General features: G+C 41.0%; 1 protein-coding gene across 1 annotated transcript, besides 45 other annotated features; it reads right to left on the bottom strand.

The window, feature by feature from the left end:
- Positions 1–402: part of a mobile genetic element that runs on past the window's edge.
- Positions 399–402: a direct repeat.
- Positions 403–658: a long terminal repeat.
- Positions 403–864: a dispersed repeat.
- Positions 403–8,671: a mobile genetic element.
- Positions 546–573: a tandem repeat.
- Positions 849–967: a repeat region (potential rRNA).
- Positions 975–1,313: a dispersed repeat.
- Positions 1,194–1,397: a dispersed repeat.
- Positions 1,513–2,736: a mobile genetic element.
- Positions 2,946–3,145: a dispersed repeat.
- Positions 3,227–3,290: a mobile genetic element.
- Positions 3,710–4,092: a mobile genetic element.
- Positions 4,009–4,044: a tandem repeat.
- Positions 4,466–4,988: a dispersed repeat.
- Positions 4,730–4,772: a tandem repeat.
- Positions 4,989–8,671: a mobile genetic element.
- Positions 8,409–8,671: a long terminal repeat.
- Positions 8,671–9,072: a mobile genetic element.
- Positions 8,672–8,675: a direct repeat.
- Positions 9,069–9,072: a direct repeat.
- Positions 9,073–9,330: a long terminal repeat.
- Positions 9,073–16,435: a mobile genetic element.
- Positions 9,074–15,324: a mobile genetic element.
- Positions 13,392–13,603: a mobile genetic element.
- On the bottom strand, positions 15,115–15,348 carry EKO05_0002010 (uncharacterized protein; the record flags this gene model as incomplete). The annotated part of the gene is made up of 1 exon (XM_038946837.1): positions 15,115–15,348. One exon carries the CDS (start codon positions 15,346–15,348, stop codon positions 15,115–15,117), a length of 234 nt encoding a protein of 77 aa, XP_038795471.1.
- Positions 15,197–15,324: a tandem repeat.
- Positions 15,325–15,362: a tandem repeat.
- Positions 15,363–15,431: a tandem repeat.
- Positions 15,363–16,434: a mobile genetic element.
- Positions 16,181–16,435: a long terminal repeat.
- Positions 16,435–17,811: a mobile genetic element.
- Positions 16,436–16,439: a direct repeat.
- Positions 17,715–17,745: a tandem repeat.
- Positions 17,806–22,243: a mobile genetic element.
- Positions 22,244–22,798: a mobile genetic element.
- A 192-nt stretch (positions 22,799–22,990) lies between these two features.
- Positions 22,991–24,075: a mobile genetic element.
- Positions 23,046–23,272: a mobile genetic element.
- Positions 23,046–23,278: a mobile genetic element.
- Positions 23,052–23,269: a mobile genetic element.
- Positions 23,382–23,608: a mobile genetic element.
- Positions 24,076–25,332: a mobile genetic element.
- Positions 24,400–24,403: a direct repeat.
- Positions 24,404–24,598: a long terminal repeat.
- Positions 24,404–25,830: part of a mobile genetic element that runs on past the window's edge.
- Positions 25,326–25,830: part of a mobile genetic element that runs on past the window's edge.

Consider the following 25,830-nt stretch of genomic DNA (forward strand, 5'->3'; position numbering starts at 1 on the left):
TAAATCTGTAGCTAGGGTAATTTATACTGTCATTAAGCAAAGAACGTAGGCTAGAACGCGTGGCCTTATACTGTAGTCCTATAGTAGGGGTAGGATTTATGTAAAGGAAGGGTGGTTTAGAGAGCGTATGTCTAAGTAGTCTAAAGGTAGTTATTAAGTAGGGGTAAGCTATAGGTCTTATACTAAGACAAGGTCTATAGCTAGTTCTACTGTAAGTTATAAGGCGCTCTCTGTAGCTTATACACTCTTGTTTAGATTTACTTATAGAATCCTTAGGTTGTCTAGTATTCTAGATATATTTATGCGTTTATTATAGCCTTATAGGCTACACATTAAATGCTATCTGCTATATATACTTCTTTGTAGTTTATGTATTTAGGTATAGTATGTACATAGGCTTTATGTAAGGCAGACTTCACAAGCATAAAAGTAGCGATCTGGTGAACTAATAGATTTAAAAGAGGAGTGAACAAAATAGCAGACAGCGAGCTACAAGAGGGCGGAGAGAGAGGCCTACTTATAGTAGTAAGGCCTGTGCTCTCTGCAAGTAAAAGTAAAGGCAAGTAAAGAAAGGTTCTACTAGGTTTAATAGAATCTACTAGTAGGTTGTAACACATACTAGTAGGTTACCATCTTACCTTAGCAGAAGTCCTAACACGTGCCCCTTCTTATAAATAGCAAAGTCTCTTAAGCTAAAGTCTGTGTATAAGTAACTGTAAGAGTCTAATACTAACAGTTTTTTTTTAAGTAAGAGTAAAAGAAAAAGAAAAGAAAAGAGGATATAGAAATCCTATATAAGAACCTATTAGTAGTTAGAGTGTAATTAAGGTATATGCCTTTAGTGGTATTACGCAGGTCTCCCTAAATCCTTATATAAAAAAATAACCTCTAAGATTTTTTCTACTGTATAAACTCTATAACGCAAAAATTATACTCTACCCTATTTAGGGCTTATATAAGGGAGTAGTACAAAGAGATTTATTAATTTATTAGAGCTAGATTTATCCTTAACTTTAAGGTTAACCTTTATTAATAGTTAATTGCTAAACTGTAGCAGCCTAAGGGCGAGCTTAAGCAGGTCTAGATTATGTTTAGTGTGTCTTTAGGCGTGTTTTTAACCTGTAAAGGAGCCTATTAAAAGTAGCCTAATATTCTGTTAAGTAATATATCTGCTTTTGTTAGCCTATCTTTTTTTAACTAGATTTATTAAGATTGCTAAACTAGCTGTTATTAAAGGTGTCTTTTAGGCGAGGCTCCTAGTCTGTTGGCATTTAGAGTACTAGTGGAACTAGTTTGTTAGGATTGTTGTAGTAAAACAAGAAAGTGTTGTAGTAGTTAAGATGTTGCTTAGCAGGTTCCTAGGTAGGTTTAGGGTTATTAGACTATTTAATAAGGTATTCCTATATACTGCGTTGCTTTCTGTAATTAAAGAATAAGTTATGGTACTATTCTTAAGAGACTAAACCCTAGTTGTTAGTGACCTCTATAGGTGTTAGTTTAGGTAGTGCGTAATCTAGTAGATTGTCTTAGCTTGTTTCCTAGAGCAAGTTAGGGTAAAATACTAGAAATACGCCTTTTAATATTATATCTATAGGTAGGTCTAGTTTATATGCAGCTCTATTAAATATAACATAAGTAACTAAGTATAGCCTAGCATACTTATAGTCTAGTTTTTTTAAAGGCTAGGTAGTATTCTAGTTGCGTGTGGAAACCTAAACTAGGTTGCTAACTGCGTATTTTAGAGTCTGTTAGCAATAAGCATTAGCTTAGGCTTATTATTCTTATTATGCCTAGGTAAGCTAAATCTGTAGATATTCTAGAAGGTTAGCGTAGGTGCAGAGTAACTTATTAGCACGTAACATTTAGTCTTAAGCTTTTTTTAATAATAGTTCTATTTAGGTATAGTCTTTACTAGGGTGTATACTACTGTAAGAATAATACCTAAGATCTATAAAGAAAGGTATAAGTCTAGTAGACATATTAATAGTGTTATTAGCTTAAAACTTAGCAAGATACAGCTATAAAGCCTAATTATTCTATGTAAAGTTAATGTACTTTCGCAAATAGATTTTAAGGCTTTAATTAGCTTATTTAGTTTAACTATTAGTTTGTAGGTAATAAGAAGTTAATAGCTTAGCTAAGATTTAAAGGCGTTTATAAACCTTTTTCTAGAATTTGTTTATAAAGGAAGTACCTTAATTAGATATAATAGTACGCAGGAGTCTATAGAGGCAAAATTTTTTTATAAAGTAGTAAGCAAATTCCTTTAAAGAGCGGCTAACTAATAGGAAGAAGTATTACTGCTTAGTAAGACAATCTACTATAATAAGCAGATTTGTGTATAATTAGCTGTTAAGAGATAAAGCTAGTAAATCTTAAATGTAGTCTACAGAGATATCTAACCACCTAGCGTTAGGGATTAGTAGGGGTTTAAGGAAACTGTTATAGGCTTCCTAGGAAGGCCTTACACATTTATACACTATATAAGCTTAGTAATATTTTTTAATAACCTAAGGCATACTAGGCTAATAGTAGCGCCTAATTATTAGATACAAAGTAGCTTTAGGACCTTTATAGCCTATAATCTTGTAGTTATAGTATAAGTTAAATATCTAGCATTATAATTGTGCGTTAGGGGGTATGTAGAGCTAAGTCTTGTCTAGGAACAGGTGTCTAGAGGAGCCTTCACTAATAGTGTAACAGTTAGCTAGGGAGATATAGTAGCTATTTTTGCAGAACTAGGAGCTTAGTTTGTAGTTATTTTTGTCTAGAGTAGAAAAGATTTTCTGTGTAGCTGTATTAGTTGCATATGTGTTAGTAAGTATATCTTTAGTAGATTAGGGATCTTCTAGATATAGTAGTAAATCTAGTAGCAATATCCTATAAACGTTGTCTATTAGGTTAAAGTTATCTTCTAAGTTATTAGGCTCTGCTAAGGGTGTCTAAGTAGCGTAGAATGATGTTATTGCCTAAACTTCTAGTAAGATAAATTTAGGTTGTCTGCTAGTAGTAAGAGAGAGAGCTTATAGAGTAGCTTGTATTATAGGCGTAACTCCTAGGTCTAGGTTACGTAGTCCTAGGATAATTTAGTGTGTGTCTAATAACTATATATCTTGTTTATCTCTAGGGATGTCCTAAGGACGTTAGCTTAATATATCTGCTTTACTATTTGTAGGTTTAGGTGCGTATATTATTTTAAAATTAAACTAGGAGAGAAACAGTAACTATTAAGCTTAGCGTTAGTTAAGCTTCTTAGTCTTTATAAAGGTTTTTAGGTTCTTATAATCTATTATTACCTATATTATATAAGGGGAGCCTATAGGTTCTAGTTCCTATTCTTTAAAGGCTTCAATAATAGCTATAAGTTCTATATTAAAGATGTTATAATTACATTCTGCAGATAAGTGTTTTTTTAAGAAGAACGCAATAGGTTGCAGGTTACCTTTTTAATTCTGTTGCTTTATAATTCCTCCTATAGCCTAGCTAGAGGAATTAGTACAGATAATAACTAGCTGCGTAGGATTAAAGTGTTAGAGTATAATATCTAGTTAGAAGGCGCTTTTTAAGGTATAAAAGGCGTCTTTATAGGCTTAGGTAGGCTTAAAGTCCTAGTACTAGACAGAATATTAGATTACTAAGGGATCTTTCTTAGAAGGTCTAGAAACAACAGTAGATTTAACAGCTTGTGTTAAGGGGAGAGTAATTAACAAGTACCCTTTAATAAAATGTTAATAGAATCTAGTAAAACCTAGAAAGGAGAGAATGTTAGGTACTGTTTTAGGCATCTCCTAATCTTAGATAGCTTTAATTTTGTTAGGGTTTATTTGTATGCTGTTGTTAGTAATAATTATACCTAAGAACTTAACGCGTTCCTTATAGAATTTAGATTTCTTTAGATCTATATAAAATCCTTAATCTTTAAGTCTACTAAGAACTTTCTTAACGTGTTCCTTGTGTTTAGCTAGGGAGTTAGAAAAGACTAAGACGTTATCTAAATATGCTGTGCAGAATTAATTAAGATATTTAAATAATAAGTTATTAATTGCCTGCTAAAAAGTTGCTAGGGTGTTGTATAGTCTAAAGGGTATAACTTTATACTAGTATGTACCTTTCTATATAGAGAATGCTGTAAGCTATTCTAAGCTAGGCTTTATCTAAATTCTATAAAAGGCATAGATAATATTAAATTTTAAAAATATAGTTGCCTAGTTAAGTTATACTATAGTTTTGCCGAAAAATAGAATAGGATATTAGTCCTTAATAGTAGCGTTGTTAAGCTCCTAGTAATCCACACAGACTCGCAGGCCCCCTCTAGGTTTAGCGACAATAATCAGGTTATTTTAAGTAGGGGAGTTGCAGCGTTTAATAAAACCTTATACCTTGTTTTCCTTAATGTAGTGTTTAATAGCTTCTATTTGCTGTCTAGAGAAAGGTTGAAGGTAATAATTAGGAGGGTTTGTACCTGGTTTAAGCTTTATTTTATAGTTAAAGTCACTCTAGTTAGGGAGAGTTTTAGCAGCTTCCCTATTAAATATTAGAATAAAGTTAGCGTATTCCTTTAGTTCTTTAGGGGTAAGTAAGTTAGAAAGGGGCAGGTCCTAGCTTAGTTAGAAGAATTTATTAAAATTAGTATCTGCTAAAGCGTATCTAGTAGTTATAGCTTAAAGTCTTTATAGTAAGATAAGGGAGTAATTAGTACATTTCCTATATAGCCTTACTGTAGAAGCTAATATAATATAGATATTATATATCTTTTATACTGTATAAGTATAAGGTAATCTAGAAAGTATAGATTTAGGTTAAGTAGATTGCCCTTTGTAGTAGTTGCTGGAACTAGGTTTTAATAGTAGTAGGGGCTTAGCATCTAGCAGGGAACCTTTGCAAAGTAGGGTAGGGGTTTAAGTAGTTAAGTTATAGTGCTGTAAACAATACTTGTCTGCAAAGGTAATAGAGCAGTTTTGCCAGGAAATAGTAGGGTTTTAAATAGCCCTCTACCTAAATCTAAGGATTAGGTAAAAAGATCTATAATTATTTATAACATAGGCGCTAGTACGCTTAAGGTATAAGTTAATTTTAAGGTAAAACTCTACTTAATATATAATAGTTTCTGCAGGTTTGCTGTTGTATCCCTAATAGACAATAGGTGTTATTAGAGGAATAAGCTAAAGGGCGCCTGTTTCCTTTAAGAAGGTGTTAGAGATAAAGCTAGCGTTAGCGCTATTGTCTGCTAGTGTGTAGACACTATAAGGGGCGTTTTTGTTGTAGCCTAAGGAAGCCTAAAAAGCTAATTAGCTGCCTGTCTAAACAGGTTTCTTAGTAGTTATCTAGGTAGTATTAACCTAACAAATAATTAAGCTAGCCTTAGTAGTGTCTAAGTAGGGTATAAAAGGGTTAAAAGAGCGCACTTATTAGGAAATAGTCCTTAGGTAGTAACTATTATCTTAGGTACCTAGTTTTCTAAATTAGAGGCGTATTTGTCTAAGGAGTTAAATTTGTTATCTTTACTGTCTAATAGTAGGAATTAGTCTGTAGAGATATGTTAGTTTGTAGTAGAGTCCTTAGGTACAGCTGCTAGTGCAGCGTAGGTCTTAGGCTTAGGAGGAGTAGGGCATTAATTTGCTTTATAACCCTTAGTTCTGTAGTTAAAACATGTAAATGTATTAGTTGTAAAACTAGTCTCCTTAGGTTAACGCTAGCAGGTATCCTTGTTCTCTTAGCTTAGTGCAGGTTAAAGAACAGCAGGCAACCCTAGGGAGATAGTAGTAGTGTTTTTGTAAGTGGCCTGACAGTTATAAGGACTAAAACAATTCTGCCTATCTCCTAAGATATCCTTATTCTTAACCTTAGAAGGAATATAAGCGTAGTTGCAGAAGAAGGTGTTAGGCTAGTTGTAGTAGTTACGTAGCCTAGACAGTAATTTGTTACAGGCAACATTAGCTATCTATTATTACGTAAAATTAGGGATTTAGTCTGCAGCTAATAGTAATATGTTTCTAGTGTCTAGTTAAGTTGCTAAGCAAAATATTCTATCTTAGTGCGGAAGACTAAAAACGCTATAGTAATATTAGCAATTTCTAGGCTAGGGTATTATAGGAATGTAAACAGGTTAAAGGCGCGTTTAGCTAAACTATAGATATCCTTATCTCTATAAACTTCCTATAGATAATAGATACAATCTATAGGGTTAGAGTAGCAGCAGGTAAAACTAGAGGGATCCTGTAGAAGAGCGTAGGCGGGTTCTTTAGTGTAGATTAAGAAGAAATTAGCCTAGTCTATAGGATATTAATAGTTCTAACTATTAGCACGTATAAAGTGTAAGCAGTTAAACAACTAATTATTAAAGTTGTCTTTAGGGCTTGTAAAATAGGACAGTTTCTTTATAGCCTTGTCTAGTTAGTTATTATACTAGTCTAAGGACTAAAGGAATTAATAAGCGCTGGCTAGAGTAGAAGTTAGAGTAACTAGGGTAGTGCTCCCTAGTGGCGTGTATGTAGAAGGCGCCTTAACCTATGTTAGAGGGGTATAGAATTAGTCTATTATAGCAGGTATGTTATTATAAAGCTGTAACTGTAATAGTATACTAGTGTAGGTGCCTACTAAGCCTAGTGTTTTAGGCTTAGGAATATTAGAGGACTACTAAGCTGAGCAAAGGAGGTGTCTAAAGCAGGAGGGGGGTTAGTTAGTAGTGTTATTAGCCTAGCCTCCCAGATATTCCTATGCTAAGCCTTAATTAGATTTTAGCTTAAGCTGTTAGTAATACTAAGCAAGTTAAGTAGATTACTGCTAATGCTAAGTAAACTTAGCTTGCAAGTTGTTTAGTTAAGAGGCTGTCTAATTATTACAGTTAATTAGTTAGGAGTAAAAGTGCTTAGCCTAATCTAGCTTAAGTTACTTATTATTTAGTTGCTAGGATAGCGCGTGTAGACTGCTATTAACCTTACTAAGAAGTCCTAGGAGGAAGGTAGAGAGTACAGAGCATTGTCTGTAGGTAAGGTGCATAAAATACCTATCTAGATAGTTGTCAGACAGCAGGGGCAGCCCTAGATTCTGAACAAGAGGATTAAGGGACTAGAAGTTAAAATCTGTAAGTAGCGTAGTAAGGAACTCTAAAGGTTAGTTACCTAGGCTAAAGTATTTAACTAGGAAGTGTTTAACTATAGTAGTAGGAAGGTGCTAAAACTATTAGGAGAGACTGTTATTTAAAGGGACCTAAGAGGATATAGCGCGTAAAGAGTCCTTATAGCAAAACTGTAGAGCTAGAGTAGAGGTGTCCTACTAGCTAGCGTAAGTGGATTCTTCCTATAGCCCTAGAGTAGCGCTAGTAAGTTTCTGCAGGGAAGCCTGTCCCTAAGAGGAGTAGGGAGTAGGCTAGTAGATTTCTATAACAGTATCCTCTATTTTAACAGTAGCTTGCTTGTCTTTCTATGTCTAAGACTTTAGTTAATTAGCAGATAAAGCAGATAGGCTGCTGCATGTAATAAAGGTTCCTAGGGTAGCAGCTTTTTTATATGTCTTATAGCTAAAGTCTTATACGTAATTAGAAATAGCACTACTACCCTAGCAATTAAAGTACTTAGGATCTATAGGGGTTTCTAGGTAGCATAGGTAAGACTTGTTGTAAGAAGTCTTCTTTGTAGAAGTAGAAGAAGGCTAAGGGGGTAGTATAGAGTTAGGCTTAATATTATCCTTATTAGTTAGTAATATAGCTGTAATATGTAAAGATGTTAGTAGAAGTTAAAGGGTTATGTCTGTAAAGGTAAGTGTAGTAGTAGTAGGTAGTTAGAGGAGAAGCAGAGCACCTAGTGCCTTTAAGTATTAGTAGGGCCTAGATGTTTAGTAGTAAAAGTACTATATGTAAGTAAAAGACAAATTCTAGTAAAAGAGCTGTGTGTTAGTAAAAGACGAATTCTAGTAAAAGAGCTGTGTGTTAGTGAAAGACAAAGGAGTAAGCGTTTCTTAAAATAAAGGGGTAGGGGATACTTAGGGGCGCTGGACCTCTTAGAAGGCGCTGGTAGATTAAAAAAAATAGGTACTAGACCACTTAAAAGGTGCTAAAGGGAGGCGCTGGACTACTTAAAAGGCGCTGGTTAGTTAGGAGGTAAAACAAAAGGCTAGTACTCTAGAGCCTAAAAAAAAAGTAACAATTTGGCCTACTAAATGTTAAAGACAGGTAATCTGTACTTAGAAGACGCGTAGGAGAGGCTAATTTGTACTTAAAAACAGGCACTTACTACCCACGCTAGTTAGGGGTAGGGACTAAGAAAAGAACTCTAAATAGGGCTAATACTTAGTAAAGAGATAGCTTACTAGACTAAAACTTTAGTGCAACCTTAAGCAGCAGTAGCTAACTACTAGCTTAACAAAGGCAGCAGCCTAAGAGAAAGCTAAATTTTTTAGCTGTTAGGTCTGCTATTATGTAAGGCAGACTTTATAAGTATAAAAGTAGCAATCTAGTAAACTAATAGATTTAAAAGAGGAGTAAACAAAATAGCAGACAGCGAGCTACAAGAGGGCAGAGAGAGAGGCCTACTTATAGTAGTAAGGCCTATACTCTCTTTAAGTAAAAGTAAAGGTAAGTAAAGGAAGGTTCTACTAGGTTTAATAGAATCTACTAGTAGGTTGTGACACATACTAGTAGGTTACCATCTAACCTTAGCAGAAGTCCTAATACTTTACCTGTAGTACTATATATATTACACTTATATAGTGTTATAAAGTGTTTGTCTACGCATATTTTAAATATAGTGCTATTAAGGCACCTATTCTCTATATATCTAAATTACCAATATTTTTAGCATTATATAGTAGGAGGTGTAGTAATAAACTTCTCTACTCTTATACTAGCTCTTAGTAGGTATAGTCTATTCTATATAGCTTATTATACTTCTTTTTCTATTAGAAACGCTACACAGACAGATCCTAGTTATTACTTTTATCTCTCTTTATAGCTTATTAGCTAATATAGGTTTCCTACTATTATTAGGCCTTTGTTAAAGGTATTTATTTCTAACTTAAGCACCTCTTAGGTCCTAGTTTGTTTCTAGAGACGTAGGGATGTTGTGTAGGATTACTGTCGCGCAGCCGAGCCTGTGGATGACCAATAGGGTGCTCCCCTATCCAATCGAGCTTGCGGATTATTGTTGAGTGGCTCCTTTCTCCACAATTAACCACCAAGCTCCTGAGGGTCGCCTATAAAGCTTAAGTAAGCAAGATCACATAATAACCAAATTTCCTTTATACTTAAGTAACACGTTACACATTAAATATATAGACACTGATTAAATTAATTAATTACCTAAGTATAGTCCTCTAAGCTCTGTTACAGTTATAAGCCCGGCTTCCTAAGCACAGTAGATCTCCCTGCGCACTCAGCAACGAGCTTGTTGGACATTGCTTAACCGCTCCAATTTTGCCTAATTATCTTTTTTATCCTAACTCCACAACTGCTACTATAGGCGAGCTAGTTAACTATAATACTTAAGCTCTCTTAGGTATCCTAACAGGACCCTATTAACTCAAATCAAGGTCTAATTAGCCTAATTGGTTTATTTAACTTATGTGGCACGCCAAGCTTTGTAACGTATGGGATTTAGTGGATCTAGACGCCAAAGACGCCCTAGGGATGCACAATGGAGCCCCTAGGCTACCTATTATAGGCTCCGCCCCCACCTGACCGCCGGCTTAATCGACCCAAGCCCAGAGCGTCCAACCCGACGAGCCTCCCGCAGGCCTAACGATCCTTAAGACCTACAACTAAGAGCTCCTTAGGTACAAAATAAGAGCGAGCAAGTAGGCAGCTAAGGCCGAGCGCCTTTAGAAGCTCTAGAACTAGGTCAATACCACAGTAAGCCCAGCAATCCTGTCACCAGTAATAGTGAAGCTTGTTACCTAAAACACTATAATGCTACAATCGCTTGTACAAGCCCTAAAGGAGGAGCTCGCTCTAACGGATATAAGCACCAAAAACCAGGTCAGAGCGGAGTACAGGCAGCACCTGGGAGCTGCTAGGCAAGGCCGAGCTGCTCCACAGGATTGGTATCAGAAATAGTTATACCTGTATATGCGAGCCAAGTTATATAAGCTCTCTAAGGTTACTAGGGAGCTTGCCGTACAAGACTTCTTAGATGCCTTAAGCCACCAGATCGCCCCAGAGTGGGCCCGCACAATGAGCTAAAGGATCATCCAGGACAGTATCCTAGGGCTTAAAACGCTTAATCTAGACCAGGTTTTAAGGGTCTTTAGTAGGTTAATATATAAGTATACCATAAGATCAGGTAAAGATAACCTAGGCGTTTTCGCGACCTTTAGTACCTGCTCAGACGCTCTATCTGGCCAAAATAACGCGGGCGGGAGCTCTAGGAACAACGCCAGCAGCTCCTTAGGATACGTCTGCCCTTGTAAACAAAAAGGCAAGACCCACAAATAGAAGCCTACTAATTGCCGTTTCCTCAAAACTGCTGTTAGAGGGAGCTCCTTACCACCTGTTCAGATAAGCAAAAAGAACAAGCAAGAGACTCGCCAGAGGCTCAGATACCAAGAGCACAAGGAAACCCAAAAGGCAATAGAGCGGCTTGGATGGACTGCAAACGCTCCATTAGCTATTACTTCAGCCGCCACTAGCTAAACCAAGAAAGTGGAGTTTCCTGGCAACGTCTAAGCAGCTCTAATTAATCCAAAATTAATAACAAATCTAGTGGAGAACGTGGGATCTGGGGTATACAACCTTATGGATTTCAACGCTCATCTATTAATAGATAGTACTATTTTGGACAATGGAGCTGCTACGCACCTAGTTAACAGCGCTAATCGGCTGGTACCTGGATCTTTCCGCCCCGCTGGGCCCACCGACACGGTGGAAGCAGGTACCCAGGCGCTCCCCATATCCGGACAAGGAGCTTGCTTGTTTAAGAACGCTCTGTACAGAAAGCGCGGCCTATACACTAAGGACCTGCTCCTTTAGAACGTTGTAGTTGTGGAAGGATTCTATGTTAACATAATCTTAGAAGCTCGCCTCTAAGAGAAAGGAGTCTGGTACCTAGGTCTGGACAGCTCTCTTCGTGTGGGATATATTAAAGATCTTAATAGGAGCGTTGTATGTGCTACTCTTAAGCGCGCTTACAACCTCACTTTCCTTAAATATAAGCCACTTTCTCTCTATCCTCCCATCCTCAACGCAGTAACAACAAAGCGATCCTATGAATCTTACCCACGCAGCTCGCCTGAACAGCTATGGCACGCCCGAGCTGGTCATCTAGGCCTAGAGGCTCTTCAAGCGCTGGTAACAAAGGCGCGCGGCGTGCGTATCAACGGGACGCTCCAAAAAGATTGTGAGATTTGCTCAACAACCCACGCCAAGCAAGTAATATCACGGAGAAAGAGAGAGAGACCAGCACGACTGTTTTAGAGAGTTGGCTGGGACCTGTTTAATATGCTGTTAGGCAGGGGAGGCGAATTATGGACGCTTGTGATCAAGGAGTACTATAGTGGGAAGCTCTTTGTGTTTACTTTACAAGGTAAAACGCAACTAGAGATCTTACAGGTCCTTACGAACTTTATAAGCTAGGTACGTACCTAGTACAAGCTCCAAATCTGCAAAATCAGCCAAGACAATGACACAGCAACACTCCTGTGGAAAGGGAGCTCAGCATATAAGCGCTGGGCGCTTAATCAGGGAATAGATATAGATCCCTCTCCTCTATACACACACAAGCCAAATAGAGGAGCAGAAAGAGCTGGTTAAGAGATAATCATAAAATCTATCAAGATGAGGAGCGGAGCAAATCTACCCTAGAAGCTCTGGCCAGAGATTGTTGTAGCGGCGGCATAGCTCTATAACATGAGCCTATCGCACGCACACAAGCTACGGAGCCCAAATAAGGAGCTTGATCTCTAGTTTACTTAGTATTTCTGATAGTATAAGCCAGAGCAGGTGAGGGTAGCAACAGCAGATCTAAGACCCGATTGGAGCGGGATTTACGCCTACGGCTGCCAAGCCTACCCCTTAAACAAGGAACAAGCAGCTGGGCGTAATTAGAGGGGCTTTAAAGTCACTCTAAGGGGGCATATTGGCTACCTTGTAGGGTACCAAGCATCTAACATCTATCGGATATAGGTCCCTATAATTAACCAGGTTATAACAACGCGTAACGTAACCTTTAACAAGGAGCTTTTTTATAATAGAGCAGATGAATCTACTGCTATAAGCGCTGAAGAAGCAGAGGCGGTGGTGGAAATCCTCTATGAACCTGGCGAGATTACAAACGCAGGAGAAGCAATCAAGCTCCCTAACAGAGACCTGACGCTCGGCGAGTCCTCTAAGCATCAGCTTGGGGGTGACACTTGGGAGCAATCTCAATTGCTAGATGGCCAGTCTAGTAACGAAGGAGCTCCTAAGACAGAGACTGTACGCGCAGCAAGCTTGGCTGGCAAGCCGCTAGAGATCCGTGCAGAACGACACCGAGAAACAGGCCTCCCATCCCCCGACCCAACGCCCGAGCCAGAGCCACTAGCCTTAGGCGGGGAAGCTCCTAAAGAGGAGAATCTAACTAACAGCTCACAGGAAGTGCACTTACCTGATCAGGAAGGGAGCGCGCCAGTAGATAACGAGGATCTCAAGGAAGAAGATCCACCAAGACCCACATTACTGATTGTTCTAATACCTTCTTAAAGGACAACAGGAGCAGATAAGGCAGTAACAAGACGCTTGTATTAACAGAGAGTCTGGGGTCCAGCCACAAGGCGGAGCCGCCGGATAGATGACCGCGAGCGCAATGAACCTGCTAATGATTATAAGGATAGAGCAGGACAGTACTTAGTAATAAGCTCTATAAGAAAGCACGGGTACTCCTGGCTTATCCACCTACTGTTTGAACATGCGAACAAATATGGCATAAGTAGAAGAGAGCTTGTTACCATCCACGCGGTGCTCGCGGCGTCTGTCTTAAAGAAGGAAAAAATCCCTTCAGAGCAGCGCACGCACCGTGACGAGCTCCCACCTTTGCCAAAGAAATGGAAGGATCTCGCCCACTACCCACTAGGAGCTCTATTTCGCCAGGCTTGTAAGAAAGAGATAGCCACACTCATAGAAAAGAGAACCTGGAAAGAAATAGACCGAGCGAGCGCCTTAGCTAGGCCTCTGCCGCTTAAATAGGTCTTCACATATAAGCTGGATTAAGATAGTTACTTCCTTAAATGTAAGGTAAGGATCTGTGTACGCAGAGATCTACAGGCCAAGGATTCAATCGTCTTAACCTACGCCACGACGCTCGCCTCCAGGTCTTTTCGCACCATGGTGGCGATAGCTGCCCAGTTTGACCTGGAGCTCCATTAGTATGACGTTGCAGGCGCGTTTCTCAACGCAAGCCGCCAGGACCAACCCTAAGTGCTCTGCGAGCTGCCAGATGGCTTCACAAAACCTAAGAAGGTAGTCCTACTTCTACAGGCTCTATATGGGTTACGTGATTCGCTGGTTCTATGGTACAAAGAGCTCTCAGCCACTCTCCAGAAGCTCGGCCTAATCGCGTTAAAAGAGGAACCTTGCTTGTTCTATAACGCTGAACGCCGGATAGTGCTACTGTTCTATATAGACGATATTCTGCTAGCCTATTATAAGGACAATTAAGCTGCTGCAAAGCATCTTATAAGCTTATTAATGGCCAAATACCAGATAGAAGACTATAGAGCTGCTGAATGGTTTCTGGGAGTGCGTATTATCCGCGACAGAACTGCTAGAACTATTACACTCGCGCACGACGCCTATATTGACAAGCTCGCTACCAAATTTGGAGTAGTAGAGAAGGGATCCTTCCTAACAGTCCCCTTCCTGATAGAAGAGCTACTTAAGCATAACAGGCAAGCTTTAAAGCAAGAAGTTAAAGCGTTTTAAGAGCAGGTGGGATCTATCCTCTACACAGCAATTATGATCTAACCAGATGTAGCGTATGCCGCCTCTCAGCTGTCCTATCATCTTACAAATCCAGGAGCTGCTCACTTCAAGGCAGCAGCTCAGGTTATGGCTTACCTCTATTGAACGAAGCACCTGGGGATACGGTACAGAGCTCACCAAGGCAGCCAATTGCTCATCTGTGGGGACGCGTCATTTGCCGACAATTAGGAGACTAGACGCTCCTCTCAGGGGTATATCGTGCAGCTCTTTGGTAGTCCAATTATCTAGAAAGCAGCACGTCAATCAACAGTGACGACTTTAACCACTGAAGCTGAGTTGTTAGCGTTAGAGCATGTGGCTAAGGAAGCAGCAGCTCTTAAACGGTTTCTACACGAACTTCAGCTAGACTTGGGGGTGCTGTAGGAGATTTTCTGCGACAACTAACAAACAATCCGATTAGTAGTAGAAGAGAGCGAGCAGCTTACTACTCGGCTGCGCTATGTAGATATCTAGAATATGTGGTTAAAACAAGAGTACGCCAGGGGAAATCTCCAGGTAACGTACCTCAAAACGAGCGAGATGCCAGCCGACGGTCTCACAAAAGCGCTCCCCAGACAGGCTCACAAGCGCTTTGTCTCACACCTGAACCTGTTTAGCATCAATCACATAGAAAAAGAGCAGGTCAAGGGAGAGGTAGAAGATCGTGGTATTGCTGGGGAGGACAACCCCCTCCCTAAATAGGCAAAAGAGCACCTGTAACTACCGGTGGCAGCTCTTTTAAGCGCTTAACTAACAGCTATAGGGCTTAGCAAATTCTTTAAACTATGTATAGGGAGGACAGCCCCCTCCCTATAGGTATCTAGCAGCTCCAAAACCTGACCCGACCAAGGAGGGTACTCAGAAGAAGTACCCATCCTTGATCAGGCCCTTCACCACACAGAGAGCGCAGCGCAGATTAGTCGCCTGCTATAAGCTCGTTAGCTAATAAAAAACAACAAGTTATAATTGCTTACGGAAGTCGTCACTCCACCCAAGCAAACAAGCTTGTTGACCAGCTCGATCCTAAAGGGCTTAAGGCGGATGTTGCTAAATAAGCTGTCAGACTACTATTTACAAGCGCTATTTAAACAAAACCTATAGGGGGCGGCACAAATGCCCTTAGGCGCAACGCCAGCAGCGCCTTCCCTGCCTACTAACACGATTGACGCACACAGGCACTAAACTGTTCACTATAAGCGCGTTGACGCAGCGCTCGCAGGGAATGATCCTGCGAGCGCCCTGCGACGGGTCGCGAGCTGGTGGGGGGGCGCGGGCAGCGCGCGAGGTGGCGGCGGCGGCAGCGAGGCTGCATAGGCGGCGGCGGTAAGGGCGGCAGCAGCGGCAGTAGCAGCAGCAGCAGCAGAAGGAGCAGCCGAAGCTGCAGGCGCAGGCTCAGGCGCGGTCGTGGTCGTGGTCGTGGTCATGGTCGTGGTTGTGGGTGTGGGCACGGGCGCGGCAGAGCCGCTGGCGGCACGGGCAGCAGCTTAGGCGGCGGTAGCGGCGGCGGTGCGCGCAAGGCGCTTGAATTTGGGTTCTCTCTATAGGCCAAAGTCAGCAAAACCTCTAAAAAGAGCTGGTAAAACAAGGCCAGGAAGCTTAAACAGACGCTGTCTAAAAAAGCCTTTAAGGCTATAGAAAGTGCTAAAGCTAATAAAACTACTTAAAAGAGCTGGTAAACAAAGACAGGAAGCTTGAATAGACGCTCCCCCAAGCTATCACAACCACAGAGGAAACGCAAACCTAGTAAAAAAAACAAAGAAGCATGTGGGGTAGGTCTAAGGAGCGCAAAACCAGCAATTGGTATACTTACGGCCATGTTAATAGAGATAGTTAAAGAAACAGAGAAAAACAAGCGGGTGAGCTGGTTATATAGATCTCCAAAACGCCTAGTAAAAGTGAGAGTGAATGCGACTTTCTCTAGGCAGCACGACGTTACTGGCTTAATAGCAAATAGACAATTACTGGTCTATACTATCCCTCTCATCTAATAAGGTTTGTAAGAAACAAGCATAGGAAAGGATACTTAGCAGCTTAGTAACAAGGAATCTGCAGCTAAACGAGCGTCTGCCACCTACTTCAGCCGCTTGGCAGAACAATTGGAGTCAGCAACAGGTTACGATCAAACCAAGACCACTAGAGAGCATCAAAACTACTAACCACAAGCTCGGAAATCTGGTTTAAGAATTTGAGAGCCTGATTACCTACGCAGCAGCTCTCAGAAGACAGGCGATCCTGGCTGGGATCACCTGGGGGGTGTGTCGCGCAGCCGAGCCTGTGGATGACTAATAGGGTGCTCCCCTATCTAATCGAGCTTGCGGATTATTGTTAAGTGGCTCCTTTCTCCACAATTAACCACTGAGCTCCTGAGGGTTGCCCACAAAGCTTGAGTAAGCGAGATCACGTGATAACCAAATTTCCTTTGTACTTAAGCAACACGTTACACATCAAATATATAGACACTAATTAAATCAATCGATTACCTGAGTATAGTCCTCCAAGCTCTGTTACAATTACTATATGCTATAGTTCTATTAGAAGGGCTTCCTTATAGGTAGTAACTAATTGCTAGATTACTTAGTTTTTAAGTAGGTATTTTGCTGTAAAGGAGGGCGTTATAGTAAGAATAATGTTGTTCCTTCTGCTTAGGCTAGTAGAGGCAATTATAGGGAGGCTTTCCCCTTTATCTATAAAGGCCTTATTAAAAGTATTACGCATTTCTAGAGGGGCAAAAGAGGGTAGTTCTTACTTTAGTGTAAGAACTAGGTAGCGTATACTTAGAGAGTTCTTTATAATAGTAGGTTACTTCTTCTTTATAACTGTTTACTAGTCTGTATTCTTAGGAAGGTTAGCTAAAGCTGCAGTTGCGTATAAGGTAGGCTAGGTAGAAGGTTAAATAGTAGGAGTCTTAGTAGCTAGGGTAGGTTTTTAAAGGAGTTTTGCTCTTATTTTAATTAATTTAGACACTGTTTTAATGTTAGACACTTAGGACGCTAGGATAGAGAGGCCTTATTTGTTTATTCTGTTGTTTTCTGTGTAGTCTTAGAAGATTTCTAGAAGGTCTAGAAGGTTTAATTGTTCTTTATTTAAGGTAGCTAGGGAAGAAGCCTAGATAACCATTATCCTGGTAATAGATAGAGCTTCTTTTACTGTCTTAGTAATAGAAGCTTAGTTTATAGGCCTAGTAGCTATGTTAAATTAGAATGGGGGAAGCCTAGGTGCTGTTAGAGTAGCAGGTCTACTAGCTGGTAGTTTAGAGGGAGCAGAGGGTAGAGGTAATGTTATAGTTCTGTTAAATATACTAGGTTAGTGTATTCCTAGAGTAGATTGTAGGTGTAGTGTTAACAATAAGGGTATAGACAGAGGTCTAGAGATTAGTGTAGGTTAGTATATCTCTCCTAGAGGGGTTAGGGAGCTAGGGGGGCTTATTTCTATTGTCCCTGTGTTTAGAGAGTGATCTCTATTAGGTAGTGGTTCCAGTTCTATAGTCCTAGGTCCTGGTCCTAGGTAGGGGTTTTCCTTCTCTTTTTAAAATAAAATAACTAAGAAATTACTAGAAGAGAGCTTGTTTTTGCATAGAAAGAGGTACCTAGTCTCTATCTGCTTTTTGGAGCTGAAAAACAAGGAAAAGGCAGTCTTAGCTTTACTAATCTTGCCTTTGTTCTATTCTTACTAGCCTTACTTGTAGACCTCTAGGAGTAGAAAGAAGGGGTTAAAAGCAGAAAGCTAAGGAAAGGCTTGTTGCTATCTGGTAGGGATAGGATGTTTTGTTAGTTGTTATGTTCTTATTTAGTAAGATCTTAGAAGATAAGATAAGATAAGATTGTTATTGTAGGGGTGGTCTGTGCTCTGTAAATCTGAAAACTTTTGTAACAGATTAGGTTGGATAATGTTAAGGACTAGCCTTAGGGTAGGATGCAATAAGGGTCGATATAGTATTATATCTCTTAAGAAGGTAACACATTACGTGTCCTTCTAATATGTCTATAGGGCACGTAACTACCCTATCTTACTTAAGGCTTAGACAAGGTCTAAGCCTATAACATACCTCCTTTCCCTATCTCTCCCTAGCTAAATATATTTTGTAAGGTCTCTTCTACGTTTTACATAGATTAGAGGGACGCTAGTAGCAGGTAAACCCTAGAGCTAGTTGTAGTTGCGTAAGGGCCTACCTCTTAGTAGGTTAGCTACTAGTCTAGTCTGTAGTTTACCTAGGGTAGTCCCTACGTGCACCTAGGTTGTTTTTGTTTTATCTAGCATACCTGCCTAAGTTAGACACTGTACTACTCTACGCTCTTACCTAACCTGCCTATAATACACCTACCTAACTTTTTATATAAGCCCTTACCCTACCTGCTATATCTGTTGTTACCTCTAGTTATAGCTATTAGGCTTTTAGTTAAGAAGCTAGTGGTCCTCCTAGAGGGGGCGGTTGTAGTCTGCTACAGTCCCTCCCCTCTGCCTACAACGTACCTGCAGTATTTCTTATCTATAGTTTCTAATCTAGTTATAGGGCCTAACTATATATATAGAAAGCTTACTACTGTTATATAGGTAACTACAAAGTTAAGGGTAACTTAGACAATAAGGACTTAGTCCCTGTTTCTACCAGCGCTGTCCTGTGCGGCCCCTACTACCTTCTTACTATTTTTACTAGTTAGTCTTATAAGTGCCTACGTCTATCATAGGTCTACTTACTTACTAATTTCTTCTACAGCTAACTGCGTTCTAGGCGCTAGTAAGACCTGTTGTACCTGTGCTAAGCGTAAGCGCGTTTACATTTATAATAACAACCTGTTTACTATAAATACTAAGCTCTACTATACCTAGTATAATTTTAAGTAGTATATTAATATACGTATTCCTGTTCTAGCCCCTTATTTCTAACTAATAGTAGCTAAGGTGTTAGTACGCGCTAGTAACGCCTATATTAAGACACCTAGCACCTAGAGTATAGATAGTAATAAAGCTAACTAGAGGCGTTAGCCTATTTTCTACTATAAGTTACCCCCTTATTACTACTATAGGTTATCCTTTCTAATATAATAATTTTATTAGGTACCTACTATAAGCACTAGCAGGTGTATAAGGCTATACTTAACCTAGCCCTAGCTAACCCTACGCTGGCAAAGCAGTTAACCTCTGCTTACGCTGCCTGTTCCCCTGCTAAGCCTAGTACCTAGGTTGCTCTACCTACTACGCTGTTGTCTAGGCGTTGTAGTAGCAACTAGCTAGACGCCTACCTCTAACAGTTTGTAGCTGCTGTAGGGTTAGCCTTCTAGTCCTAGACTAAGCGCATAAACTGTATAGAGGCAGTCTAGGCCTATACTACTATAAGAATTTCTGTCTATATTAGGTGCGTAGCTAACTAGATCTAAAGGACGCTATTAACTAAGTTAAGCGCCTACTTACTACGCCCTACTGCTGCCTAGAGTACGCCCTAGCATCCTACTTGTCCTGCTGCTACTGCTCTAACTCCCCTAATAAGCGTCGCCTGTCTATCTGCTAGTTCTGCTTGCCACCCTACTGTTGCTGCTCTCCCTCCTCTGCAGAGTTGCCTACGCCCCTATGCTAGTGCTGCTCTCCCTCCCTTGTAAGGTCCCCTACGCCCCCTTACTATTGCTGCTTCCCCTCTCTTATAGAGCTGCATGCGCCTACCTACTATTACTACTTACCTTCCCCTATAGAGCTGCGCACGCCTAACTACAACTTTAAGGAAATATTATAGTTAACGCGTAGCAGCACTATTAAGGTAGATATAGAAGGTGGTAATAATAACTATAAGGTTAACTGCTGCTGCTGCAACACATAGAACTAGGCCCTAGATACAGCTACTACTACCTATTGTTCCTTATCTATAAATAACATTATCTTTTTTAAGTTTTAAGGCTTACTGCTAGTTGCTAGGTAGTATGTAAGTAAGGCGGTAGTGTGCTGTTGCTATAAGGTTCCTAAGCCCTTCTGCGCTAGGCCTTATACCCTACATAGTAACTCCTAATAGGACCCTATAAAGGTTATTATATATAAAAAAGTTTCTTCTTCTCTATATCTACTTCTTACGTGCTGTGTGTATTGCTGTAAAGGCCTTCTAGGCCTTTATATCTTATAATGCTTCTAGCAGTTTCTATATTAGCTTTATATATCCTTTCTATTTAACTAGAACCTGTAACTTGTTCTGCCTGCAAGCCCTCTTTTCTTTTAGAATAGACTCTACCTCCTATTTAGCTAGGGTTAGGTTGTCCTCCTCTAGGATAACTAGCAGGCCTAGTCTACTTTCCTACAGGCGCTGTGTTAGTAATAGGTTAGAAGCTGCCTGTTCTAGTAGGTTAACATGCACTGTCTTGTAGAGGTTACCTAGCAAATTTAGGGTAACTATTAGAGGGGTAGGAACTGCAACTACTATGTACTAGGCTTATAACTAGTCTAGCTTCTAGCTTAGCCTATTAGTTTTTACGTTGTAGAGGGAAAACTACACCTTATCTCCTACGTAGTACTGCTCTACAGGCCTATAGCTGCAGTCTGTTATGTTCTAGGTGCGTTATTACACCTATGCTATAGCTGCCTAGGTAAGCTATATACCTTGCTAAAGGTAGTTTAGAAAATAGACTACCTGTCCCTGTAGTGTGTTCTAGCTAATAGTTAGTAGCACTGTTGTCTGTAGGAGGTCTACATTATACCTATAGAGGAGTAGATTAGAACTAACCCTAGTAACTAAAGAGTTATAATTATTAAGTGCTAGTTAGTAGGCTAGAAGACAGTTAGGCTAGTTATCCTGTTTAAAGTTAACTATAACCTATAGGACTGCCTAAACCTCTTAGTTAGCACACTCTGTCCCTCTGTCTGTCTAGAGGTAGTAAGCTGTAGAAAGTAGCTAGTCTACCCCTATAAGGCTACATAGTGTTATCTAAAAATGTCCTAGCTAGTCTAAGCCGTAGTCTAAGATTATAGAGCTAGGAAAGCCCTAGAACTACTACTACATATTACAGAAGACCTTAGCGCAATATTCTGTAGTTATAGAAGTTATTGCCTTAAGCTACACATACTTAGAAAGGCAATCTGTAATAACTAAAAGATAGCGCAGTGCGTTCTTATTAGTCTAAGAGAGGTTAACTATAAAGTCTATAGAAATCTAGGACTAAAAACAGTTAGTAATAGGTAATAGATAGAGTAAGCCCTGCTGTTAGCGCTGTAACACATATACACTAAAATAGTAGTAGTTATAGACATAATACTAAACGTCCTATAATATCCCCTTCTAGTAGAAGTTGCGTCTAATAATGTAGAATATGGTGTTAGCCCCTAGATAGCCTGTTAGGTTAGATTTGTATGCCCTTTAGATTATTGTAGTTGTAAGTAGCTTCTAACACAGAACCTATGTAACCCTATGCTACAGCAGCATGCTATAAGCACTAAGCGTGCAATCTACAATTTACTAAGTAGTCTTAGCCTTAGAAGGGAACTAGCAGGCCTCCTTATAGACAGCAGACAGGCGCACTATATGCCCTACGTCCTACTAAATACCTTTATCTTACAGTAATTACATATATGCGTTAATAAAAAGTAGAGATATACTAGGGTCTAGTATACTAATTACTAATACTAAAACTAGGGTTATTATCCTATAGATCCCCCCTAACTTCCTATTATAGTCCTGTTCCTAGCAGCTTAGCGCATCTAGTTAGGCTGCTAGGCGCCCTAGGCAGAAGCAAAGATAGAAGCAGAACTTTAACAGCTCTTCTACCTATTAGTACTGCCTCTTACTTAACCTACATGCTGTTGTAAAGTACTAGAGGTTCTTATAGTTAGTAAGGATAGTAAACAGCCTAGTAACAGACCCTAATTTAGCTGCCTAGACCCCTAGGCACTTTATAACAGCAGTTAACTCCTTATTATAGATAGTGTAGTTCTGTTATTCTATTATAAGTATAGCAGAGTAATATACTACTAGGCAAAGCACCTTCCTATACTATTAAGAAAGGCAGCTACCTAGCGCCTTGCTAGAGCAGTCTACCTCTAATAGTGTTTCTTACTTAGGGTCTTACTAGGCTAGGACTAGTTCTGTTATAAATGCGTTCTTTAGCTAGTAGAACGCTGCATCCTCCTCCTGCCTCTACCTAAATAGGGTATCCTTCCCTATAAGTTAATTAAGTAGGGCAGCAATATTAGAGAAGGCTAGGATAAAGTCCTAGTAGAAGTTAGTAAACCTTAGGAAACTGCAGACCCTGCGTAAAGACTGTAGGGCTTCCTAATTACAGATAGCTTTAACCTTCTTAGGGTTAGAATAAATGTCCTTTCTAGCTTCTATAATATATCTTAGGTAACGTGTTTTACCAGTAAGCGGCCAACACCAGTATCCGGCCAACCCCACCAAAACCAGCCTAACTTGGCGTGCAATTACTCTACAACCACGCAGTTGAATTAAGTAAGGTTTCAAAGCATAATAGATTAGATAGCTCTACATTAAGTCCTGTTGTAGCCTTGCACGTGGCATTTGCTACACGTTGGTAGTGCTTACTAACGCCGTGGGGCAGCGTTAACCTAGGCCTCCTCCTTAACTACATTATTAGCCTATAAGACTAGTAATTAAGCTTCCTTAACCTGTAGAGCTCCCCCACGTGCTATATACTGTCTACGCTTTTAACACTTATATTACTAGCGTTAATTTAAAGCACGTAGCTTAGTATTCTCCTAAGTTAAGATTATTGCTGACTGCATTGCAAGCTAACAACCCTTAACAAGCTGGGATATAGCTTAACTAGTTAGACTCTGTAACTAACGCTTAAGGAGATCTTGTACAAGGCAAGCTTGCTGCTGAAGCTGGTCAACTGTACGCGGTGTCTCTGCTGTCCACAGCCCTGCTGGTCCTGCTGCTGTCCCTGGTGGTAATGGTGTTCTAATAACAGTGAGGCATGACAGGACACGCTCTAGATTAAATGGGATAAGCCCTGTTACTTGAAATCCAGCCTTAATATTGCTCTCTAATAGAGCAGTTGGTCTAATCCTTAAGTACATCTATAGGAAGTCAAGCTTGTTAACATAGAAGATGCTTTAGCGGGCAAGCTTAGACACCTTATGTCCATACACCACCTTAAAAGGAAAGTAGCAGCTAACGTCTAGTGGCTAGAGAAGGTGTAAGGTGTGAGGAGGCATACAGAGGGTAATGATCATGTTGTCCTTACAGTACTGATTAAACTCAGGTGTAGCGTGGCTGCTGTGACCGTCAAGGATAAGTAGCCAACAAGCACCTAATAAGCGAGTCTGTGTGTGCCTGTTGAAGTGCTTCACCCAGTCAAGGCCTAGCTCATCTGTTGTCCAGCCGTTGTCACTAACAGCAACAGTCCAGTCAGGTGGGAGGTCTTAATACCAGCTGGCCTAGTAGAGCTTCCCTGCTAGTATAAGGAAGGGTGGGATAGACTAACCTAACGCGTTAACACACTTAATTGTTGTTACCTACTTACAATTACCTGGCTGAACGACAGTAGCGCGTCTAACTGTGTTAGAGCTAGTAACAACCTTAGACGTTAAGGCAACACCTATTATAAACCCAGTCTTATTAAAGTTGTAGATGTCCTTATTAGGTATCCTATATGTGAGGCGTGTCTCCTCTACCAGCCTGAACCACGCGCTAATCCTAACAGGATCTTTACAGCGTGCCCTTTGTGAATGGAATTTCCTATTCCACTTTGTCTAGAGTTCTGGCTGGCGCTTAATAAAGCGTGCTACCTAGTTCTTGCCTAGCAAAGGAGGAGGAGGATTTTGGCTGCAGGCAGCAAGGAGAGTATCTGCTATTCGTCGCATATTAATAATCTGGGGTAGAAATCCACAACAATCAAGGTCTAAGATCTACTAAATAAGGGACTGCTCTTTAACAGGGCTAAGCTTAAGGTTGACAGATGTTGTTGCGTCTTTTAACTTAATACCCTAGAGGCGGCGGCGGAGCGTTGTACGAGGCACCTGGTAGAGCAAAGCAGCCCTATTTTTTAACTAAACGCGTCCTAATTTAACAGCAGAGGCAGCAAGAAGGCATCTACCCTCTGTAAGGGAGGCTTAAGTACGTTGTGGTTGAGCCATCACGGTTGGGATGAAAGAAGTTTGACGCGTTTTGGTGGGGTTGGCCGGATACTGGTGTTGGCCGCTTACTGGTGAAACACGTTAGTGTACTTCCTTTATTATAAATATGCACTTCTTAGGATCTAAATACAGCCCTACATTGCGTAGGAGCGTAAGGACTCTGCTAACCTTCCCTAAGTAGTCTGTTCTAGACCTGCTACTATAAACTAGGACATTATCTAGGTACGTAGTAGCATAGTTACCTAATATCTCTTAAAGCGCGCTGTTAATGTAACGCTAGAAGGACGCTAGTGCTCTAGCTAGGCTAAATAGGCAGACTAGCCACTTAAAGAGCCTAAAATAGGTACAGAATATAGTAAGGTGCTTGTCCCCTTCTACAACATAAATCTAGTAAAATGCTAAATAGATATTGTAAGGGCACTGTAGGCAGGCAATAGAGCAGAGCGATATGGGATGAAATAATAGGTGATATTGAGAGATAAGACGAATCCTTGATGGATGAGTCTTTAGGTGTGTGGATATTATATACTGGTCGGTGGGTCTCCGGGCTTGGCCCGGGGTCTGTCCGAGGTATCCCCTGTTGTAGGGAGAACACCCGTGACAATAGCCCCCCCCCTTCTGAAGGTTCGTCCCGAACCGTTTTAGGGAATCCCTAGCGCCATTATTAAGCTCCAGAAAAACCTCCTGTGGAGGGAAAAACTTAGGCAGGAGAAATGTGGTGTGGCCTGGGGTGACTATTCAGCATCAAGTAAGGCCAGGTAGCTGTTTCAAGAGCAATCCCACAGATGCCAGCTACACCGTCGTCACAACGCTTCCTCAGTGCCCTACCGGGGCGGCACCGCTGTGTTGCTAGGCGACCGGGTTTTCCTGCATCAAGTGAGGCCGGGTAGCTGTTAAGAGCAATCCTATAGACGCCAGCTACGCCGTCGTCGCGACGCTTCCTTGTTTGCCGGAGTCTCAACCCAGGTCAAGTCCGCAATTGTCAGCTCCATGGCTTGATGGGTGAGCAGTGGCTCGAACCCGACGTCACAAAGGTCAATCGCCGAAGCGGCCTTTGGCTCAACCTGTGGGGAGCGTGACTGTTAGACGTCACAAAGGTCAACGCCGAAGCGTTCCTTGGCTCTGAAACCTGTGGGGAGCGTGACTGTTGGACGTCACAAAGGTCAATCGCCGAAGCGGCCTTTGGCTCAACCCGTGGGGAGCGTGACTGTTGGACGTCACAAAGGTCAACGCCGAAGCGTCCCTTGGCTCTGAAACCCGTGGGGAGCGTGACTGTTGGACGTCACAAAGGTCAACGCCGAAGCGTCCCTTGGCTCTGAAACCCGTGGGGAGCGTGACTTTTGATGAACCTTGCAATTGATCTTCTCTTCTAACTTGAACGTGCCATTCTTGCCAGTGATGTATCGGATAGACGCCGGGCCTCCTTCGGCCACTAGCTGCACTTATTCTGGGAGCGTCCATCCTCACTTCTCGGCTGGGTTAGAAGGATATCCTTTTTAGGAGGCGGACTTCTTAGGACGTCCTCTCTTACGCTTTGGTAGCGTTGGTTCCCCGGGCACTGCCCGGTCACCCGCCGATGGATCACCCGCGCGAACGCTTTGGTGATAATCCTGAAGGATCTCATCGCAGTGGTCGAGATGGTCAAGTGGTTCCCAGGTTGCCTCTTCGTTGGGCCAACCCAGCCACTTGACTCTGTACTCCCTTCCTTAGGCTACAGTGTCTCGGTGTGACAGTATACCTTCGACCTTATACCTGTCGCCAGGCAGAATGTCTTCCAGTATACTGATAGGACCTGGCTGAAACCCGCTGTTCTCTAGGGGTTCCCTCCAGCGCTCAAG

Source organism: Ascochyta rabiei, chromosome 3, assembly GCF_004011695.2.
Source record: "Ascochyta rabiei chromosome 3, complete sequence".
Classification (NCBI taxonomy): Eukaryota; Fungi; Ascomycota; class Dothideomycetes; order Pleosporales; family Didymellaceae; genus Ascochyta; species Ascochyta rabiei.